At 39.3% G+C, this 23,951-nt stretch overlaps 1 protein-coding gene and 1 non-coding gene across 7 annotated transcripts in view; both read right to left on the reverse strand.

Moving 5' to 3' along the window:
* Ppp6r2 (protein phosphatase 6 regulatory subunit 2) overlaps positions 1-23,142 on the reverse strand; it is a 64,411-nt gene extending 41,269 nt beyond the window's left edge. For 4 of the 6 annotated variants that reach the window (XM_010634253.2, XM_010634254.2, XM_010634252.2 and 1 more), the window contains exons 1-2: positions 23,092-23,129; positions 987-1,229 (exon numbers count right to left, since the gene is read on the reverse strand). In XM_010634253.2, coding sequence (XP_010632555.1) covers positions 987-1,213 — 227 coding nt within the window. In that variant the 5' untranslated portion in view covers positions 1,214-1,229; positions 23,092-23,129. Of the gene's footprint in view, positions 1-986; positions 1,230-2,737; positions 2,889-23,091 lie in introns of those variants that run through there. The other 2 variants (XM_010634251.3, XM_010634256.2) reach the window with 2 other exon arrangements.
* Positions 15,537-15,622, reverse strand: LOC117286970. Its single transcript, XR_004518169.1, has one exon. It is a non-coding gene; the product is annotated as a small nucleolar RNA SNORD62 (small nucleolar RNA).
* Positions 23,143-23,951: the final 809 nt, after the last annotated feature.

Raw genomic sequence — 23,951 nt, forward strand, 5'->3', positions numbered from 1 at the left:
TTGTGAGAAAAAGATCAGCAAAGATTTTCTGTGAAGGGCCTAACAGTAAATATTTTTGAGTCTCTGTTGCAACTGAACTCTGCATTATATATGGATTAGGGTGTCTACCAAGACCCTACTGGTGGACAAAAGATGCTTTTTATGTTATTAATATGTGTAACAAAGTATTCTTCCTTTGATTTTTTTCAACCACTTAAAAATATAAAACTCTTCTTAGCTCATAGGCCACACAAAAGCAGGACTTTTTACTTTGCTGACCCTATTCTAAAACTTTACCACATGCATGTATTTTACACTTTCTCTGGACTGACAGCTACTGTCAAACCCCAGCTTTCCCTAAGGACACAGTAGGTTGTGTGCCCTCTTTATGGAGCCACATCCGCAAAGCCTGGAGGAGAGGTCTGCCTGCCACCTGAAGTGTTATCCCAGTTTATGTTCTGTCTTCACTCAAAGCTCTAACCATGTTACCACACTGCCCCTTCCCTTTCTGTCATCTTCTAACACCATGGCCAAATGCTGAATGGAGAATTGTAGGAAATATTCTAAGAATGCTCAGTAACACTAATGACAATGACAAACTTCCTCCAAGCTGGAGAGTTTAGTAAAGGTTTTTCTGGAGTTCATTGATCAGAATATGCGTACTGCATGTCTCTGGGGCCAACTCTGCATTAGTTCTATGTGCCTCACTATCACAGGATCAATCCCTTTCTTTTAGTTTACTGTCACTCAAAATGCTGCAACCACACCAATGTAGTTTAAACTTACATATAACGCAGAATGAGAAAACACATACAACACCAGAGATTCTGAACTCTTATACCTCACAAATAACAAAATGCACAATGGCTTCCTCATTTCTCAGATGGAGGAGGGGTTTAAGGTCTGCATCTCCTTCAAGAGCCATGGCTCAAGCTGTTCTCAGACACTGCCTATGTCCTCCCTAAGCACTGCCTAGCACTAGGCCCAGTCATAATCTCAGTACATACTTGAAGCGGACCTTCTCTTCCATGTCCAAGGGTGGTTCCTGTGTGACAAGGTTCACCAGCTCCTCCATACACTGTGGCCTGCACAGAAAGTCCAGCAGCTTCCGGTTCTGAGCCTTACATTCCTGCAGGATGTCATCTTCATCCATTAACTCCTGCAGTGTCACATGCTCCTTGTCCAGCAGCTTGTCGACGTGTGATGTGGTATTCAAGTCAAACTTCCAGAACATTGTGATGGCCACAGAGCTGTAAGCAAAGAGAAAAGGTCACTCACTCCTCCCCACACTAAGCTCTGTCCTCAGCTACACCACACCCAAATCCAAGAGGTCCGTTCTGACAATGAACACACATGATTCCTGGGGCTCGGGATAGGGGAATTGGGCTTTCTGCAGTAACTGCTCTTCTCTGCAGCACAGGCATCCTTAGCTCCAGGAGTCGCCCCTCCAGGATCCCCTGGAAACTGTTCCAGTCCCACCCATAGCGCTCAACATGCCTGTGGATGCCTCTTGCTCTTTGGCTCCCTGAGGTCTACACATGTCATGTGTCAGCAATGGGGATGCCCCTCCATCCTGAGAGCATGAGCCCACCTCCTAGTACCCAGTCCGTGCTGAGTGAACAATGGACATGTTCTCCCGGAGATCTTACAGAGCTCAACCTCAGCAAGTCAAATTTAAGACAGATCCCTTTGTGTGATCTTGCCCTTCTCTGCTGCCACCTACTCCCAGGCCTTTCTGTTCACTGTCCCCATCTTGCTGAATAATACCAGGGTCACACATGAAACCACCACCTCCTTCACACACCAACTGGACATGAGGGTGACACCCCAACCTGTGGATCACCACTAACCCTACTCTTCCTCTGCCTCTGCAGTTCCTCCTGCCTAGACTAAACAAATTGGTCCACCCAGTGAGTTTCACAACCTCTATGGCCAGGACAGGTTAGCAACACACTTTTCACTGTTCTAATACAAAAAGAAAACATGAGGGCTGGGGATTTAGCTCAGTAGCTCTGCTGCCTGCCTCGCAAGCACAGGGTCCCAAGTTCGATCCCCAGTACCAAAAAAAAAAAAAAGAAAAGAAAAGAAAAGAAAACATGAAACCTGAATCTTTAACAAAATTAAAAGTTTATTTTGAAATTATGAATCTCTTCAATATTACATGAAATTATCTATATAAATTACAGTAAACCAGGCAGAGCGGCACAGTCCAATAATCCCAGCATTCTTGAAGTTGAGGTAGGAGGACTACAAGTCTGAACCTAGCCTGGGCCATTTAGGGACTTAGTGAGACCTTGGCTCAAAATATAAAAGCGGGCTGGGAATGGGAGCTGTGCAAAAGCCCTGGGTTCAATCCCCAGAACCAGAAAATAAAAGTAGTAATAGCAGATGAGATTTATCTTATTTGATATTTTTACTTTAAAAAAAAAAAAAGACTGGGCCAGGGATTTAGCTCTGAGTTCGATCCCCAGTACCCTTCCCCCCACAAAAAGACTTCCACAGTTGTAAAATGACCAGTTGCCTGTGAAGCCTGTGCTGCCCTATGAACCCTGACACGGAGGCCTCTGTGTTCAGCCTCAAACCCACACAGCGTCTGACAATACCACTACCACATCTTTATGTTCTCTGATCTCACTATCAAAACTGCCACTGAATCTAGCCTAATCGCACACCAGGCTGCTTTCTGCAGGTGGCTGGGGCACCACAGTAGTCTCTGGGAATTGCCTGACCACAAGAACACCGCGCCTTTCTCACACACCTTTTCTCACACAGACTGCGGTTCCTCCTTGTATCCTTCTGCAGACTAAGCAAAGACTTGGCCCCTCAGGCCCTGCAGCTGTGGCTCCCTGCTGAGACAAACCCTGTACACGCACAGAGACACATGTAGTGCAGGATGATAAGACTTCTTCCTGTTGTTTGACAAGAGTTCACCAGTGAAACCAGGTGGATTTACAGCTGTTTGTGCTGACATTTCAAATGAATTCGATCTCTTCAATAGATTAAAGCAATTTATATTTTCTACTTCTTAGGTATTTTTAGTAATTTACATGGCTGAAGGAACTTGACCATATCATCTAACTTGGTTAAAATATTTAGCACAAAGCTATTTATATATTGTTATTCTTTTAAAATTCAGTAGGGAAAAAATAAATAAAATAAAATTCAGTAGGGGCCGGGGATTTAGCTCAGCGGTTCGGTGTCCTGCCTTGCAAGTGCAAGGACCTGAGTTCAATCCCAGGTAACAACAACAAAAAAAAAATTCAGGAGGGTCTCTAGTAATGTTCCCTCTTTCGTTTCTACATATTAGTAATATCTTTTTTTTAACAGCTTTTAATTTTTTCCTCTAATACTTATTAATTTTTCTTTTCTTCTTTTTGGTACTGAGGACTGATCCCAGGACCTTTTGATTTTTTTTTTTTTTTTTTTTTTTTTTTTTGATTTGAGACAGAGCCTCAATATATAGTTGAGACTGACCTGGAACTCACTATGTAGCCCAGGCTGGTCTTGAAATCACAGTGATCCTCCTGCTTCAGCCTCCCCAGTGCTGGGATTACAGGCATGAGCCACCATGTCTCGCAATAAAATTTTTTTAATTAACAAAAAACCTAGAAAAATACCTGTGAATTTGAGGTGCATAAAACAAGAAAACACCAATTATGAAAGAAGTGACAAACACAACTTCATCAAAATGGAAGATTTCTGTTCTTTCATACCATCAGGAAAATAAAAATGTAAGTCACAGACTGGGACAGAGTATTTGATAGATATAGCTCATAGCGAATCCTGTCTCAAAGAAACAAAAAACAAAACAAACCACCACCCCAAAAAACAAAAACAAATAAAATGAAAAAAATTAGAAGTAACATAATATCAACAACTACATATGGGATAACCTAATCAATGAAAACACCTGAAATTGGATTTAAAAACATATTTACTCCAAAAATACACTTTAAAAAGCTGAGAGGTAAAAATGTAACAACTGGGGCCAGGGATTTAGCTGGTGGTATTGCTGCCTGACTTGCAAGCTCAAGGGCCTGAGTTCCATCCCTGGTACCAAAAAAAAAGGAATGTAACAACTGAAAAACATATGTCATGTAAATATGAAACAAATGAAAACTGAGGCACAATCTTAATATCTGACTCAATTTAAAATGGGGGAGAAATGACAGATGTTACCCCCATATAAAAGAGACAAGAAAACAAGATCTTATCATAAATACATACACACCTTATATGATTCTTCAGCCTCTATAAACTGGCAATTGATAGAAAAATCCATAAATAAAAGCTGCCTTGGCCCTGGGCACTGAGCTTAAAGAAATAAAAGCTAAATTCACACAAAAACCTACACATAAATATTTCATAAAACCTTTTTTTTTTTTTTTTTTTTGTACTGGGAATTGAACTCAGGACCTTTTGCTTGCAAGGCAGACAGTGGCCCCACTGAGCTAAATCCCCGGACCTCATAAAACCTTTATTTATAACAGTCCAAACCTAGAATCAGTCCACAGGCCTTTCAAATACAAACATTTAAATAAACCATGGTACACACTTGCTACACATAGTACTACACATAGTACACACATACTATGCATGGTACATACACAGTACAGAAAACTATTCAGCAAAGAAAAGGAGTTGCTGATGCTTGCAACAACATGGAAGGTTCTCCAGGGAGTTCTCCAAAAAGCTAACTAGTCCCAAAAGGTTATATACTGTGTGATTCCATTTATACCTGTTTTTTGTTTTTGGGTTGTTTTTTTTTTTTTTTTTTTTTGGTACCAGTAATCGGACTCAGAACCTTGCAATTGCAAGGCAGGCGCAGTGCCACTGAACTAAATCCCCAGCCCTGTTTTTTGGGTTTTTTAAAAATCAAAACATTTATTGGTACATTTTAGATATACATAACACTCATCATATGGAATTTTCACCTATGCCTGATATATTCTACCTCTTCTTTTTTTCCCCTTTCTTTCTCCCCCCACCCTTTTTTTGAGAGGGGATCTCACTATGTTGCCTAGGCTGGTCCCAAATTTCTGGGCTCAAGGGATCCTTCCAACTCAGCCTTCTGATTATCTGGGACTACAGAGGTGAGTCATGCACCCATCTCATTTATAACTTTTTTATATAGTACATGTTTGCAATACCTAATAAAATATTTATTGTGGAGAGTTGGTACACATATAGCATGTTATCATTTACAACAGTTTTTAAATGATAAAACTTTAGAAACAATAGGATTATTGGTTGCCAATGACTGGGATGAAGGGTGGAGGGCTAGCAAGAAGAAAGTAAATTGTGCTGGGCACACACCTGTAATCCCAGCATTTGGGAAGCTGAGGCAGGAGGACTGCTGTGAGTTTGAGGCCAGTCTCAGCTACATACTGAGCTCAATGTTAGCCTAGAATACATAGTGAAACTATATCTCAAAAAAAGAAAGAAGAGAAAGACTCATGTTGGCCTTCATATTGATCTTGAACTCACCACAGACCAGGCTGGTCTTGAATGCACAGTGCACCTCCTGTGTTAGCCTCTTGTGTTCTGGGATTACAGGCATGCATTACTATACCCAGCTTTCAGTTTAAAAGCAAGTTTTTAAAACAGGGTTTCACTATGTAGTTCAGGCTGGTCTTGAACTCATTCTGTAGTACAGGCTGGCCTCAAACTTGAGGTGAGGCGATTCTCCTGCCTCAGCCTTTCGAGTGCTGAGATTATAGGCGTGCACCACCAAGCCTGGCTCCAAAAAATTTTTTTTCCAAAAATTATTTTTTGAAAGCAAAGAGATGAAAAGAAAATGCCTCAGGAACTCAAAAGACTATCTTTTTCTCCAGATACAATAAAACACAGAAATTAGTATCTAAAGTTAATTTTTAAAATTTTATTTGTGAACTGACAAGTTACTCCCAAAATTTGTATGGAAATGCAAAAGTCCTATAAAAGAAGAACAGAGCTAGAAGTCTCACACTTTTCTCATTTCAAAACTTACTACAAAGCTGTAGCAATCAAGAGTGTGGTACTAGAAAGAAGACTTACAGGGCCAGGGATTTAGCTTAGTGGTGCTGTGCCTGCCTGGCAAGTGCAGGTCCTGAGTTTGAGCCCCAGCACGCACGCACGCGCGCGCACACACACACACACACACACACACACAAAAGTCCATCACTATAGACTTACAGACCAAAGGCATAGAAGTAAGAGTTAAGGAAGAAAACCACACTTAGGTGACTCATGGTCAACTAACTCATTATTTGGCACAAAGGTGCCAGGACCATTCAAAGGGAAAATTAGTCTTTTTTACAAATGATGCTAGAAAACTAAATATCCTCAAGCATAAGAAAGTAAGGTGAGGGCTGGGGATGTAACTCAGTGGCATGGCACCTGCCTGGCAAGCGCACACACACACACACAAAACATTAAAAACTTATGTGAAACTAAAGACCTCCCCTTATCTGCAGTAGCTAATGGTCCAAGATCCCCAGTAGATGCCTGAAACTGTAGACAGTACTGAATACTATGTTTTTTTCCCCCATATACACATACCTGTAATGAAGTTTTATTTTTAAATTAGGAATAATAGAAAATTAACAACAACTAATAATACAATAGAATAATTATAATAATATACTTTAAAAGTTACATGAATGCGGTCTTTGCCTTTCACAACATCTTACTGAACTGTATTTCTCTTCTTGTGATAATGTGAAATAATACTTAAAGGAAACATTTTATAGCTTTTCTTTGGCATCACTGTTCTTTTGCTTTGTTTTGTTTTGTTTGTACTGGGGATTGAACTCGGGTCCTTGTGCTTTGGCATCACTATTCTTGCACTTGAGAGTAAGTCCAATAAAGGTTTATTTGAACAAAGCACTCCAGTATGAGACAGTCAATTTCATAACCAAGATGCTACTGAGCACCTAGTGGGCAGGTAGCACATACAGGGTAGGTATCCTCAACTCAGGGAAGAGTACAGAGCCAGGCTGCGTGCCTCTCTCCACAGCTACAGGCCCACTCAGCAGTACCGTCAGTAGCTTAGCACATCCCAAGAAGAGGAACAACAGGTCCAAGTGCAAACTTCTACCTCAGCACTGCTCTAGATGGCCCAGGGTTTTGTTTCTATTTTGGGAAATTTCACATATAGCTAGCAGTAGTAAAAATACTATATTGCTCATTTTTTTGTGTGCCCACCCCCGAACTCAACCTCAATAGCAATCAGTTCTGGCTACTTTTTGTTTCTATTTTGGGAAATTTCACATATAGCTAGCAGTAGTAAAAATACTATATTGCTCATTTTTGTGTGTGCCCACCCCCGAACTCAACCTCAATAGCAATCAGTTCTGGCTACTTTGTCTTGCCTGGACTGCATTTCAGGCAGCATCAGCTGGCACTGCCACCTACAGATGCAATATGTCCACCTCAGAGTGGACAACTGACAAAAGGGATGGTGGATGCTGTTTTGTGTAATATCACGCAGGACTGCACACAACAGCCTTGAGCTATAGTTCCTTCAGGTTAAATTATACATTTTGTATATTCAATCAGATTGCTGAGGATTTAAATATAGAATAAGCCTCATAAAACAAATTAAACCAAAATTAGGCCAGGTGCAGTGAAACACAGCTGTAATCACAGCTACCCAGGAGGCTGAGGCAGGAGGATCTGAGCCCAGCCTGGGCAATTCAGCAAGACTATCTCAAAACAACCCCACCCCCTGAAGTACAGGGGATCAAACTCAGGACCTCACACTTGCGAGGCAGCCTCAGTGCCCCTGAGCTAAATCCCCGGCTCAAAATAAAATTTTAAAAGGCTGGGGTATGGCTCAGTAGCAGAGCATTTTGTGCACAAGGCCCTGTGTTTGATCCTGAACATTAAACAAACAAATAAACAAAAAACAAGCCTGGAACACTGGGTCATACCTGTAATTCTAGCACTCAGGAAGTCTGTGGCAGTAGAGTTGCAAGTTCACATCCCATCTGGGAAACTTAGCAAAACCTTATTCCTTTTTTATGTTTTTTGAGACAGGGTCTCACTATGTAGTTGACACTGACCTGGAACTCACTATGTAGCTCAGGCTGGTCTTGAACTCACAGCGATACCTCCTGCCTCAGCCTCCTGAGTGCTGGGATTATAGGAGTGCACCACCACGCCCGGCAACAAAACCTTATTCCAAAATAAAGTATAAAAATGGCAGGGGATGTGGAGTAGTGGGGTTGGTCCCCAAAACTGCAAAAAGTAAATAAATAACCAATGTCCTATTCCTCATTTATTCATCTTTTGAAATTTGAAACAATAAGTAAATATTTACTTATTTACCCCTAAATTATAAACCAAAAATTTAGTAAGGATATCCACCCTGTAAACAAGAACCAGGACATTTTAGCATCAGTGTACTAGCTGAGACCCACTTACTGTCCAGTGCCAAAAACCAAGTCTGCGAGCCTCACAGTTACTTAAATTCAGTAAGTCTGAAGGTTTGGGGGATACATAACCAAACCAAGCAGCCTCTCCTCTGCTCCAGAAGTCCAGGTGGCTGTACTGCAGCCTCTGTTTCCCCCTGACCTAAAGGTCTGGGAGATCCCTAGGGAGGATGCCAGACACCCAGGAGCCAGGAAATGGAACTTCTGATATTCACCCAGGTGACCAATGGTTTCTCTGTAGAGAAGTGGGAAGACCTAGACTCTGCTCAGCAGAATTTGTGGGTAGGGACCCACAGAAACCTGGTCTGTAGGGTAGTTGTTGCTAAACCACACCTGATCCCCTTTGTGGAGGAAAGGAAAGACCCCTGGAAGGTGAAGATATAGTCATACACCCAGATTCTGTCTTTTAATGGAGCAAAAAGCATGCACTGGAGAAAAGATAGCCAATTAAACAACTGGGGATGGGAAAACTGGATATCCACAAGCAAAAGATTGAAACTAGATCTCAGAAGATGTTTATCTTGTATAAAATCAAATTAACATGGATCAAGACCTAGATAGGACTGACGCAAGTCTGAGACTGAGGTAAGAAACACAGGGAAAAGACTTGAAGCCATAGGTACAGGCAAAGACTTCCTAAATATAATGGCAATAACACAGGAAATAATATCAAGAATCAAGAAATGAAACTACATCACATGGTGGTGCATACCTGTAATGCCAGCATTCTGGGAGGTGGAGGCAGGAAGATCACAAGTTCAAGCCTGGCCTAGGCAATTTAATGATTTAGCAAGACTTGGTCTCAAATAAAAAAGGCCTATAGATGTAGCTCAGTACAAAAGCCTTGAGATTCAATCCCCAGTATCACTGAAAGAAAGAAGAAAAAAAGAAAAAGAAAGGGAGAGGGGGGAGCGGGAAGAAAAGAGAGAGGGAAAGAGGCAGGAGGTTGGGGATTTAGCTCAAAGGTTTGGGTTCAGTCCTCAGCACCAATGAATAAATAAAGAAACAAAGAAATGACTACTTCAAATTAAAACACTTCTCCATAGCAAAGGAAACAATCAACAGAGTGAAAAGACAACCTACAGCAGAAAATCTTTGCTACCTACTCTTCTGATAGAAAAGTATTTATAACATATAAAGAATTCAAAAATGACAAAAACAAATAACCCAGTCAGTAAATGGGACAATGAGTAAACACTTTTCAAAAGAAAAAGTACAAATGGGCAATAAGTGTATGAAAAGATGTTCAAGATCTTTAGCCAACAAGGAAATGCAAATAAAAAAACTACACTAAGATTCTACCCCCCCATCAGAATGTCTATCACCAAGAGTAAAAAAACAATGAATGCTGATAAAGGTATTAAAAAAAGGAACCCTCCCTACACTGTTGGTAGAAATGTAAACTAGTAAAACCATGTGAAAATCATTATGAAGATTCCTCAAAACTCTAATCTTAGAAATACTATTTGATCGGGGATATCATTCCTCAGTATATTACTGAAAGAACAGCGTACCCAAGTATATGGGGTGAAATTCACAACAGCTAAGCTCTGGAAACAGACTAGACACCTGTCAACAGATGAATAAAGAAAATATGGTGCACACAGACACAACAGAATATTATTCAGCCATGAAGAACAAAATACTGTCATTTGCAGGAAAATGAATGGAATTTCAGACCATCATGTTAAGCAAAATAAGCCAGTTTCAAAAAGTTATATGTTGAAGCCGGGCATGGTGGCGCACGCCTGTAATCCCAGCACTCGGGAGGCTGTGGCAGGAGGATCACTGTGAGTTCGAGACCAGCCTGGGCTACATAGTGAGTTCCAGGTCAGTCGCAAGTACATAGTGAGACCCTGTCTCAAAAAACCAAAAAAAAAAAGTTATACATTGCATGTGTTCTCTTATATGAGCAATGTACAATAAACAAACAAACAAACAAGAGATGCCAGATAACTAGAAGATAGACTTTTAGAAATGTAAAAGGGGATTAGAGTGGAAGGAGGAAAGGGAATGGAGGCTAATAGGAGACTAGTCAAAGTATGTGTATGCCAATATACTAAAACACATCTCACTGTTCTGTATTACTTTACGCACTTCTAAAAAATACTCTGTTTTGAAAAGCCAGATGTGGTGGCACATGCCTGTAATCCTAGCATTCTAGGAGGCACAGGCAGGAAGACAGTAAGTTTGAGATCAGCCAGGGCAATTTAGCTATTTAGTGAGACCCTAATTTAAAATAAAAAAGGGCTAGGAATGTAGCTCAACTCAGCATGAAGACGCTGGATTCAATTCTCAGTAGTGTAAACAAAATTAAAAAAAACTAATAGAGAGGTATCAACTTTTTAACTTTGCTAAGTAAAGACACAGTAAGGAGGGAAGAAAGAAATAAAAGATACAAAGGAGGAAAAGAAGAAAAACTACCATCTATAATTATCTTGATTTAAAAAAAAATGACTTTTTTAATATCAAAAAAGGAAGCCCAGGGCCAGGGATTTAGCTCAGTGGAGCTGTGCCTGCTTCACAAGCACAAGGTTCTAAGTTCTATCTCTGGTACCAAAAAAGAAAGAAAGAAAAAAAGGAGCCTGTACTCTTAGGATTGAGGGTAATATTTTATGTTGAAAAATGGTCACATTACACCCAGTGTGGTAGTACATTCTTGTAATCCCAGCGCTCCAGAAGCTGAAGCAAGAGGATTGCCATGAGTTCATGGTCAGCCTGGGTTACATAGTGATCTCAGCTTAAACCACACAGCAAGACCCTGTCTTAAAAACAGTCATTTTAAGAAACAGTAGCCTCTAAGCCAGGCATGATGGCACATGCCTGTGTACATAGTAAGTTCAAGGACAGCCTGAACTACATGACCAAGACTTATCTCAAAAAACAAAGAACAACAACAACAAAAAAAGTAAAATACCTTCCTTACATTTATTTTACTCATCTCATCAATTTTAAAGAACAGCATCAGAGGACCTCTACTTAAATTACAACTGATACTTTAAATAAAACTGAATTACTCAAGATTTTCTATCTGCCTTACTAGCTTAAATCAGGACATTGTGCTTTGTGTTAAAATTTTTTTTAGTCTTTATCAATGCTTCTGTCAGCTAGTGTGTTAATTACTTTCCTCTTGTTGCTGAGACAAAATACCCGACACCCAAAGTTAAAGGAGAAAGGTTTATTTGGCTTATGTAGAGGTTTCAGTCCATAATCAGCTGGCTCCACAGCAGAGTGGCAGAGGGGCAACAGTTCATGGTAGCAGAAGCAGTAAAAGCAACAAGTGAATTTAACAGCGTCTTTCTGCTCCTTTTATCTTAAGCAGGCTTCTGAGTTTTTGGCAGTGCCAAACCAATCAGTGTAGTGGTTTAGTAATCATATACCCTTACTCCCAGCATCACGCACTCTGGATTCAGCCACTGCGTGAGGCTTTGGGGGGATATCTAGACCCAAACCGTAACAGCTACCCATGCATTTTAAGAAAGACAATACTCAAAAACAATTGCATCAGTGGCATTCTTTAAGGATTCACTAAAACAGCACTGGTTCACCTGCAGCTAATTTCACTGTCAAAGGAACCTATTTCAGAGTAGTCACTCAGATATCATTGCCTACAGCTCTTTTAAGCATCTGTGATAAAAATTCTGGCTTTTTATGTGATGTGAGGCCAGAGTGTGATCTCTCTCTGCCTGTTTGCTCACCTGTGAAATAGGAATGATAAGGCTCACCACTGTACAGCCATGGTGAGAGTTAACTGAGCATAACTCCACAGAAAAGGCCTTGAACATCTCCCAGTATATTTTATTCTAAAAGAGTAAAGACTGGCCAAGCATGGTGGTGCAGGTTTATGATCTAATCCCAGCCCTTGGAAGGCTGAGGCAAGAGAACTGCTGCAAACTCAAGGTCAGCCTGGAATACATAGTGAATTCAAGGCCAGGCTGTAATACATAACAAGCAACACCCTGTCTTAGAAAAAGAGCCTCCAGGGCCAGGGATTTAACTCAGTGGTTCTGTTGCCTGCCTTGCAAGCACAAGGACCTGAGTTCGATCCCCAGTACCCCCCAAAAAAAGGAGCCTCAGCATAAAGAGACAGAGATAAGAGCACCATGCTCACTGAGGTCAGGCTCATGTTGCCAGAGTAGCAAGCTGACCAAGCATCTCTTCGTAGCCCCTCCTGCAGGGCATTCTATTGGTGGCATCACACGGGGACATGCTGGGAGCAATGACACCATGGAACCTAAAAACTGCTTCCTTGGGCCCCAGAGAAGAAGTCACTAAACAGAGACGCACCTTGGATCTGCAGAATCCAAGAATTGCATTGGTCTGAGAACAAAGGCACTGTGAGCCTCTTGGAGGCAACGAGTAACTGTGCAACCAAAGAACAAACACAACACTCTATCCTGGGCACTGGCCAAAGAGGGAAAGATCAAAAAATTAAAAACCCTTAAATAAAAACTTCAATTCAGAAGTGAAAAGAGGAAATAACCACAAATAAATTAAAATAAGTATAAAAGAATAATTTAGTCAGAATGCTGCCTGGACACCATGGCAACACTCATAATCTCAGCACTCTGGGAGCCTGAGACTGGAGGATCATAAATTTGAGCCTAGCAACTGAACCCAGGGCCTCACACTGAGCTACATCTCTAGCTCCTTTTATTTTTTATTTTTTTATTTTGCTAAATTAGCTGGGTGTGATGGTGCATGATAATACCCCCAGCACTAGGAAAGGCTGAGGCAGGAGGACTGCCACAAGTTTGAGGCCAGTCTGGGCTATATAGTGAGTTCAAGAGCAGCCTGGACTACTCAGTGAGGCTCTCTCAAGAAAAAGAAAAAGAAAAAAAAAAAAAAAAAAAAAAGGATAAAAATCAATAAATTACCTAGGCTAGGATTGAATTTACAATCCTTTTACCTCACCCTCCCAGACTCCTAGGATTAGAGGAATGAGCCACTGCACTTGACCCTCTTAAGATTTTTTTGGTGGGGGGCGGTGTTGGGGATTGAACTCAGGCCCTTGCACTTGCAAGGCAGGTGGCAGAACCACTGAACCAAATCCCTGGCCCTCTTAGATTTTTTTTATTGGAATTACACTGAATTTCTACGTCAACTTAGGAGAACTGGCATCCTTACAAATTGAGTTTTCCAACTGAGCAGTGTTCTCCAAGACATTTTGCACATTCTTATTATTTATTCTGAGATGCTTTGCATTTGGAATTCTACTGTATACACTATTCTTTTATTTTGAGTCAGGGTCTTGCTACATCATCTAGTCTGGCCTAGACCTTCCTAAGTTGCCTAGGTTGGTCTTGAACACCCGATTCCCTTGCCTCAGCCTCCTGATTACCACCCCCAGCCCTGTATATACTCTGTTTTAATTTCAATGTATTTGTTGATGACACATCTATCTTTATAAAGTCATTTTGTATCCAGACATTTACTAAATTATTATTGATGTAAGTTATCTAAAGATCATTTTGGTTTTCTACACAACAATATCATCAGTGAATAAGCTTGTTTCTTCCATTCAAATTCCTCTGCCCTTTTTCTGATTTATTGGGCTGGCTGAAACCTCCACCAAATCCTCAGTACAAGTGGCAAAAGTGAGCATCCTTCTCACTTTCAAAGAGTTTTCAACACATCATTAAGTCAATTCCCTCCCTCTCTCCCTCCCTCCTTTCTTCTCTTTCTTTTCTTTCTTTTGGCACCGCTGGCAACATCGCTAGCCCACCACTACTTCAATTCTTTTTTGTGTGTTGTTGTTGTTGTTGTTGTCGGTGTATAACTAGACATGGAACCTAGGACCTTCACCCTGAACTACATCCACCAGCCCTTTTTTATTTTGAGACTAAGTTGTTTAATCAGGCTTGAATTTACAATCCTCCTGCCTCAGCTTCCTAGAGTGCTAGGATTACAGGTATACAGCACCCCACCAGTTACTAGTTCAATTTTTATAGTGGTCCCTTAGAACTCATAAATTGTATATGTTAAAATGTATAGTTAATTCTAATACCAGTTATCAAAAAATGCTTTAACACTATTAACCCTCCTTTCTGACTTATATTTTGTTTTTATGTATTAATCAATTCTATGTTTTTGTTTGTTCTGATTTTTGAGGTTTTTTTGTTTTTTGGGTTTTTTTGCAGTGCTAGGAATGGAAACCGGGGCCTCACGTGTGGTAGGCAAGAATTCCACCCCTAGGGCCAAGGATTTGGCTCAGTGGTTCCACCAACTGCCTCTCAAGTGCAAGGTCCTGACTTCATTCCCCGGTACCAAAAAAAAAAAAAAATCCACCCCTAAACTACACTACACTGTTAGCCCTAACATTCGTTTTTTTGTTTTGCTTTGTTTTTTGGGTCTTGCTATCTAGTTTAGGCTGGCCTTGAACTCACTATGGAGCCAGGCTGGCCTCCAACTCACGGCGAACCTTGTGCCTCAGCCTCCCAAGTGCTGGGATTACAGGTGTGTGCCACCACTCACTCCGAGCTCTCTAACATTCACTTTTATTTACTCACATATTGTTTTTCTTGGGATCATTCTTTTTTTTTTTTTTTTTTTTTTTTAGAGATAGGGTCTTGCTGTGTAGTTCAGACTGACCTCGAGATGACTATGTAGCCCAGGCTGGCCTCTAACTCACAGCAATCCTCCTGTTTCAGCCTCCCAAGTTCTGGTATTGCAGGTGTGCATGGTGATACTCTGCATCTGGATCTTGGTTTCCTGCCTAAAACCCATTCCATTCCTTAGAATATTTAGAAAAGGATTGGGTATTAGCTATATAAAACACCATAGATGGGAAATTTATAAACAAGCCAAATTTGTTTCTTAAGTTCTGGAGGCTGGGAACTCTAAGATGAAAATGCCACTGGGTCAGGCATAGTACTTGCTCCTCAAACAGGGTGGCTTCTCTACACCCTTCTATAGTAGCAGGGCAGAAGGAACTACTTTGATACAGCCACTAGTACCATTCATGAAGGCATAGCCCTCCTACCTACTCAGCCCTAACGCTCCTGCACTTTGAATTAAGTTCCAAAATGAATTTTGGAGGGGCACACATTCAACCATAGCAGACCACTAGTAATAAAATCAATTTTTGTCTTACTTAAAATGCCTTTATTTCATTTGCACTCTCTTTTTATTCCTTTGCCTTGGTGTCTCAGTCACTATCCTCTTTGTCTCTCTGCTGTTGGTCCAACAAGAAGAATCAGACAGATCTACTGGAATTTACATCAGTGAAACATCCTCATTCTTTTTTTTTTTTTTTTTTTTTTTTTTTTTTTGAGTCAGGGTCTCACTGTAGTTGAGGCTGGCCTTGAACTAACTATGTAGCCCCTGCTTGCCATAAACTCTTGGTGATCCTCCTGCCTCAGCCTCTGTGGAGTGCTGGGATTACAGGTGCGTGCCACCACAACTGGCTACATCCTCATTCTTGAAAGATAATCTTGCCTAATATAAAGTTACAAGCCAGCAATTATTAACATTCAGCACAATGAAGACATCATTCCATTGGCTTCAGGCTTCCATTGCTGCACTTAAGAAACCATGTTGTGGTTTGAATCTCCTTCCTTCCTTCCTTCCTTTCTCCCTCTCTCTCCCTCCAGTTGTTATAGGTATGATTGGTTTGGATTGATTGATTGATTGATTTTGGTGGTACTGGGGATAGAACCCAGGCCCCTTACATAGATAGGCAAACACTCTACCACTGAGCTATATCCCTGGCTCTTTTTATTTTGGAACTGGGTCTTGCTAAGTTGCCCAGCTCATCCAACTTCTGACCCTCCAGCCTCAGTCACCTTAGTAGCTAGGGTTATAAGCATTAGCCACTGCCCCTAGCTACAGTTTGGATCTTAAGTGTTCCCATGTGTCTCTGTGTTAAAAGGTTGGTCCTCAGCCTGTGGCACTACAAGGATGTATGAAATCTTAAGGAGGTAGGGGGTCCAGTAGGAGGAAGCTGGGTCACTGGGGATGTGCCCTTGAAAGGGTGTCAGGACCCATTCCCTTCCTCTTCCTCTTTTGCTTCCCTGGCCACTTCAGGCATGTGCTCACACCATGATGCTCTCTGCCTGCCACAGACCCAAAATCATGAAGCCAGCAGACCATGAACTCAGAGATCTTTGAACCAGGAGCTAACGTCTCTCCTCAATTTAAACTGCTTTTTCAAGTATTTGGTCACAGAAAGCTGACTAACCCAAACCATCAGTCTAACTACTCTACTGCTCAAATGAAGTTAATCTGTCTGATATCCATGAGATTAAAAACTCTACTAAAAGTATACATAGCAGACTAACCCAATCTGAAGACAGAATATCAGATATAAACACAGGATGGCGATCAGTAACCATGAAAAGAGAGATCTCTTAAAAATAGTAAGGGACCATGAGCAATCAATCCAACAGCTCCTAGATGACACAAAGAAAAATAATATAAGATTGATAGGAGTGCACAAAAAAGCAGAAGAAAGCACAAATGACATGTCCATCAGTTGGAAACTGGATAAAGATGTGGTTTTTCTACAAAATGGAATACTACTCAGCCATAAAGAAAGAGAAATTAGATTCATTCATAGGAAAATGGATACATATTGAGGATATACTCCTAAGTGAAATAAATAAGTCACACATATGTAAACACCTAATAGTTTCTCTGGTGTGAAAAACTATAATAGTTCATAAGATTCTAATGAGATAATTGACAAAGTAAAATAGGAAGAAAAGGGCTAAAGGTGTAGGGAAAGTGGGAAGGGTAGGGGAAAGGAAATAAGGGAAAAGAAAAAAATATGAGAAAATGAAAAAATGGAAATAAAGTGTTTGTAAATGGGGAGGGGAGGAGGGGTTCAAGGGAGGGCAGGGATAAGGGGAAAAAATGAGACCCAAGACCTGTCATGTAAAGGTACAAGATCCCAATAATGAATGTAACTGTACTGAATACCTAAAATGTACCAATAAACTCCAAAAAAAAAAAAAAAAAAAAAAGAACTGTTCGCAAAATTAATGATAGAAAACTTCCCAGAGCAAAAGAACTTGACATACAGATAAGTTAGGCATATAGGACTCCAACTAGTTATGAAAAAAAAAAATCTACACCTAGACATATAGTAATCAAGATCCCAGAAATCCAAGTACAAAATACTACAAGCAGTTAGACAAAAGAAACAAATCATGTACAAAGTAAAGCCTATCAGAATCACAACAGACTTTTCAACACAAACCCTCAAGCCAGGAAAGCCTGGAGTGAGGTATTTCAAGCTTTAAAAGAAAACAACCTCCAAACTAGGCCGATGTATCCTGCAAACTATCTTTCAAAATTGATGGAAAAATAAGATACTTTCATGACAAAGAACACCTCAGAAACTTCATGAATACCAAACCAGCACTCCAAATAATTTTTTTAAATATCCTAGAAAAAGGGCCAGGGATTTAGCTCAGTGGTTCCACTGCCTGCTTTGCAAGGTTCCAAGTTCGATCCCCGATACCAAAAAAAAAGGATACATTCCCATAAATATCCTAGAAAAACACAATGAAGGTTATAACGCTATGCGGTTCAATGGAGCAAATCCAATAGGCAAGAATTTAAAGGGAGAGGGAGAAAAATTAAAAAGAACCAACAACAGGAAAATAACATTATAATGATAAGTTAATACATATGAGTTATAACCATCCATGTTAATGGCCTCAATTCACCAATCAAAACAAATAAGACTGGCAGAATGGATGAAGAAGCAAAATCCAACAATATGCTGTATACAAGAAACACACCTACTTGAAAAAGAAACTTATAGACTGAAAGTGAACAGATGGAAAATAGTTCTCAATGCAACAGGAACCCGGAAAAAAGCAAGAGTATCTATCTTATTTGCAGACAAAGTAAATTTCAAACCAAAACTAATTAAGAGAGACAAAGAAGGTCACTACATCCTTGTAAAGGGAACAATCCAACAGGAAGAGATAACAATCATAAATATATATGCACCAAACACTAATGCCCCCAGCTATACAAAACAAATATTAAGGAATATGAAACACCAAATAAGCACTAATACAATTGTAGTGAGAGCCCTCAATACCCCATTGTCACAAATAGATCATCTCAACTAAAAATCAACAATGAAATACTAGAACTGAACCAAGCTTTTGAACAAATGGACTTAACAGATGTCTATAGAGTGTTCCAGCCCACAAAATCAGAATATACATTCTTTACAGCTACACAAGGATCATTCTCCAAAATAGATCACATGCTGGCTCATAGCACATGTCTAAGTAAATGTAAAGAAATTGAAGTTATCCCATGTATATTATCAGACCATAGTGCAATTAAACTGGAGATCAACAGAACTTCACAAACACATGGAAATTGAATAACATTCTCCTGAACAACCAATGGGTCACAGAGAAAATTAAAGAAATTAGACAGTTTTTACAATTTAATGATAATGCCAGTACAACATACAGGAATCTATGGGATACAATGAATGCAGTTTTAAGTGGGAAATTCATAGCTGTGAATGCTCATAATAGGAAAACAGAGAGAGCTCAAATAAAAAACCTAATGGTGAATCCTAAGCTCCTAGAAAAAAGAACAAGAGAAACCCAAAGCTCATATAAGGGAAGAAATTATAAAGATCAGAGCAGAAATCAATGCAATGGAGACTAAGAGAACGCGACAAAAACTCAACAAATTGAAGAGTTGGTTTTTCAAAAGAATAAATAAATCGATAAAATCCAAAACCAGGGAAAGACCAAAAAAAAAAAAAAAAAGGAAAGAAAAGAAAAGGCTCAAATTCATGCAATTGGGAGAAGAACTATTGCCACTACTCTTTAAACTTGTCAATGAAATTGAAAGGGAAGCAATACTCCCAAATGCATTCTTGGAAACAAGTGTTATTTTGATTCCAAAACCAGGGAAAGACCCAACCAAAAAAGAGAACTACAGGTTAATCTCCCTAATGAACATAGATGCAAAAATCCTCAATAAGATACTGGCTAACAAAATACAGAGAGTCATGAAGAAGATCATATACCCTGACCAAGTCAGATTTATTCCAGGGAGTGAGGATGGTTCAACATATGCAAATCAATAAATGTAACATACTATATCAACAGAGTCAAGGACAAAAACCATATGATCATCTCAATAGATGCAGAAAAAGCATTCCACAAAATTCAACAACCATTCATGATTAAAAAAAAAAAAACCTGCAGAAAATTGGAATAGATAGTCTTTATCTCAACTCGATAAAAGCTATCTATGAAAAACCAACAGCCAACATCATATTAAAAGGCCAAAAACTGAAAACCTTCACGCTAAAATCAGGAACAAGATAAGGACATCCACTATCCCCACTCCTGTTCAATATAGTTTTGGAAACATTACCCACAGCAATTAGACATGAGAAAGAAATAAAAACAATGAAGATAGGAAAGGAAGAAGTTAAATTACCATTATTTTGTTGACAATATGATAGAAGACCCAAAGAGTCTACATAGAAGACCCAAAAAACTGCCAAAATACTTCTAGACTTTAATGGACAGATTCAGTAAAGTAGCTGGATACAAAGTAAACAATAAAAAATCAACACCTTTCTTGTACACAAATAACACTCACTAAGATTGAAGTTAGGGAAATAATCGCTTTCACAATAACACCCCCAAAAAATGAAATAAATCTTGAAATATCTAGGAATCAATCTAACAAAGAAAACAAAATACCTCTACATTGAGAACTACAACTCTGAAAAAAAGAGATCAAAAAGGATATTAAAAAATGGAAAGCTATCCCTTGTTCCTGTGTAGTAAGAATCAGCATAGTGAAAATAGTCATACTTCCAAAACTGCTATACAGATTCAACTCAATCCCTATTGAAATCCCAATACTATATTTCTAAGAACTAGAGAAAACAATCTAAAATTTATTTGGAACCAGTGAGACCTAGAATAGCAAAAGCAATGCTAGGCAACAGAGACATGACAGGGGTATCGCAATCCCCAACTTGAAACTATACTATAAAGCCACTGTGATAAAAAAAAAAAAAAAAAGCATGGTACTGGCAAAGAAAAAGACCAGTGGATCAGTAGAACAGATTAGAAGATGCAGAAACAACTCCTGACATACTCAGCTACCTCATCTTTGACAAAGGAGCCAAGCATCCTCACTGGAGGAAAGACAGCCTCTTTAATACATGGTGTTGGAGGGCCAGGGTTTAGCTCAGTGGCTCCATCATCTGCTTTGCAAGTGCAAGGTTCTGAGTCTGATCCCTGGTACCAATAAATAAATAAAAATAAATGGTGTTGGAAAAATTGGATTTCAAATTGTCAAAGATTAAAATTAGACCCATATCTTTCACCATGCGCTAAATTAAAATCCAAATAGATTAAAGATAAAAATATTAAAACAGAAACACTAAACTTGTTAGAAGATAAGTTAGATACAACTCTTGAAAAAGACTATGAACAAATCCTCAGTAGCACAGAAACTAGCACAAAGAATTAACAACTGGGATCTCATCTTTTTAAAAAGCTTCTGCGCTGCCAGAGAAATCATAAGCAGAGCTAACAGACAACCCACAATGTGGGAAAAAAAATTTACCAGCTCTTCTTCAGACAAAGGTCTACTATCTAGAATGTGTAAAGAACTCAAAAAATCTCAGACCCCCCAAACATAAAGACCCAATTCAAAAATGGGCATCTGAAATTAACAGACATTTCTCAGACAAAGAAGTAAAAGCAGCAAAAAACATTAAAAATGTTCAACATCACTGGTAATTTGAGAGATGTAGATGAAAAAAACACTGAGATTCCACCTCACCGCAGAAAGAATGGCTGCTATCAAGAAATCAAAGAGCCAGTGATTTAGCTCAGTGGTGCCACCACCTGCCTTGCAAGCATGAGAACCCAAGTTCAATACCCAGTACAAAAAAAAAAAAGAAAAAAAGAAATCAACCAGTAACAAATACTGAGAGGGTTGGAGATAGGAACCCTTCTTCATTGTTTGTGGGAGGCAGCTATTCCTTTGCTGGGTATTTTCCCAAAAGAATTAAAAGAATCATACCACAGCAATATATGCTCACCCATGTTTATAGAGGAAAAGTTTGTAACAGCTAAAATTTGGAAACAGCCCAACTACCCATCAGGTGGAGATTGGATAAAGAAGATTTTTTTTTAAAATAAAATGGAGTACTACTCAGCCATAAATGAGAAGCTAGAGATATTTATAGCTAAGTGGATGCACGTTGAGGCCTTACACTTAAGTAAAATTAATAAGTCACACATGTGTAAATACCTAATAGTTTCTCTGGTGTGAAAAACTAAAAGTGTAAGTAAGGATCAAATTGTATAACTGACATTGTAATAGGAAGAAAAGGTCTAAAAGAGTAGAAGTAGGAGGGGTAGGGGAAAGGTAAAAAGGGAAAAAATGTGACAAGGAAAAACATGAAAACAATGTCTTTATAAACAGGGAAGGGAGGGCTGGGGAATGGGGAAAAATAAGAACCGAGATAAGTCATGTAAAGGTACAAGATCTCAAGGATGAATGTAACTGTACTGTATACCTAAAATGTGCCAATAAACTTAATAAAGATTTTTTTTTTAGAAGATCCTTCTTCGTCTTTGGTGCTTTCCAGTTTTACTCTCTTTGGCAGGCATGGTGTGGCCCCCTGATTGGGTCATTGTGATACTTTTTGTTGTTGTTGTTACTTATTCTATTTTGCATTTCTTCAAACAGTTCATACATAATTACTATATACTATACTTCACTGATTATTCAATATCTGCAAACCTTGGTACATCTAATTCTGCTAATTCTTCCCTGTCAGGATGCTTGTGTGCATGTGTTCTTGGTATAAAGTCAAGTTTCCTTAAATTTAGTCTACAGAAATCATGAGGACCTATATTGAGCATAGTTTCCTCTGAAAAAAAATTGTATCTTTTCAGCAAGAAGCAAAAGAGAGCTATCATAACACTCACTGTTCCTATTTTTTATTTTCTCTTTTGCTCTTTGGAACATTATCTTAACTTTTTTTTTGGTACTGGGGACCGAACTCGGGTCCTTGTGCTTGCGAGGCAGGCGCCAGAAGCACTGAGTCAAATCCCCAGCCCTATTATCTTAACTTTTAATGCACCAAAATGCTCATAAGAAATTCTTATAATTTATCCAGCACCTGTCTTATAATGAGAGAGCCATTTAAGAGTATCTAGTACCACAAGAAGCAGAAGTCTGTCCTCCCTTTCCACCCTCTACATGGAAGATGTACCCTAAATGGCAGCCATGACAGTATACATCCCTTATTTAATACGTTCCCTGAAAGTTAGCTAGAACACACACCTAACTACATCTGCATGACTATCCTACCCACTATTTCTTTGTGTGTGTGTGTGTGTGTGTGTGTTTGTGTGTGTGCTGAGGATTGAACTCAGGACCTTATATGTGTTAGGCAAGTGCTATACCACCGAGCTACATTCCTGTCCTCATCTTACCATTTTATGTAGATTACACTTTGGCTTGGAGAGACCAAGCAACTTGCCCAGAAACATATAGATCCCCTCAAAGCTAGTCAAAAGAGATCAAATAAGAGAAAGAAAGAAAGAGAGAACTATATTTACAACTTAAAAATTAAAAGTCTTACTATCATCTATCCTTTGAACTTCCATCTATATGTTTGTGTAAGTTACACAACACAGCAGAAACTAATTGCAAAGGAAAATTACCTTACCTTCTGTAGATACTTCTTGTTTAAATTTTGTGTTCAGGCAAAATAGAAAAAAATTTGGGTTTTTTCCATGGAGTATATCCAACTGTAAGAATTTCTTTTTCATTCAATGGAAGATTTTTAATCTCTTTACCTGAAAAATGAGGAAAAAAAACTTATTTTAATTTCTTCTTTTATAAAGTTAACTTACAAAAATTTAGGCAAAAAGACAAGAAAACAAAAATCAGTATCTTTAGCTGCTATTCGAAGTATCAGAAATTTCATGATGAAAGAAATAAAACTTCTCATCTTTGCTTGTTCCAGACAGATTAATGCCAGATATAAAAATCCATTTAAGGGCTGGCAATTTAGATCAGTGGCACCATGCCTGCCTGGCAAGAGTAAGGTCCTGAGTTCAATCCCAGGTACCAAAAAAAACAAAAAACAACAACAAAAAAAACTTCATTCTATATTCAGCTAACTGGCTTAGTGTTTAGAATGTCACACTAAAAATTCCAGGGGCAGCCAGACACAGTGGCACCAGCTGGTTGTCCTGATATTCACTATTCAGTAGGCTGAGGTAGGAAGTCCCTTGAGTTCAGGAGTTCAAGCCCAGCCTCACCAATAAAGGAGACTCTCAATAACCAAACAAATTTGAATTGGTGACACAAATCTGTTATTCCAGTACTCTGGGTGGCTAAGGCAGGAGGATTGAAAGTTTGAGCACTCTTTGGGTAACTTAGAACTTTGCAAGACTTTATCTCAAAATTTAAAAACAGTGCTGGGGATATAGCTCAGTGGCACCATGCTTGCCTAGCAAGAGCAAGATCTTGAGTTCCATCCCTAGTACTGGAAAAAAAAATTAAAAACATTTAAAATGGGCT

The sequence above is a fragment of the Fukomys damarensis genome, unplaced genomic scaffold (assembly GCF_012274545.1).
Source record: "Fukomys damarensis isolate Sample0158 unplaced genomic scaffold, DMR_v1.0_HiC HiC_scaffold_19, whole genome shotgun sequence".
NCBI lineage: Eukaryota > Metazoa > Chordata > Mammalia > Rodentia > Bathyergidae > Fukomys > Fukomys damarensis.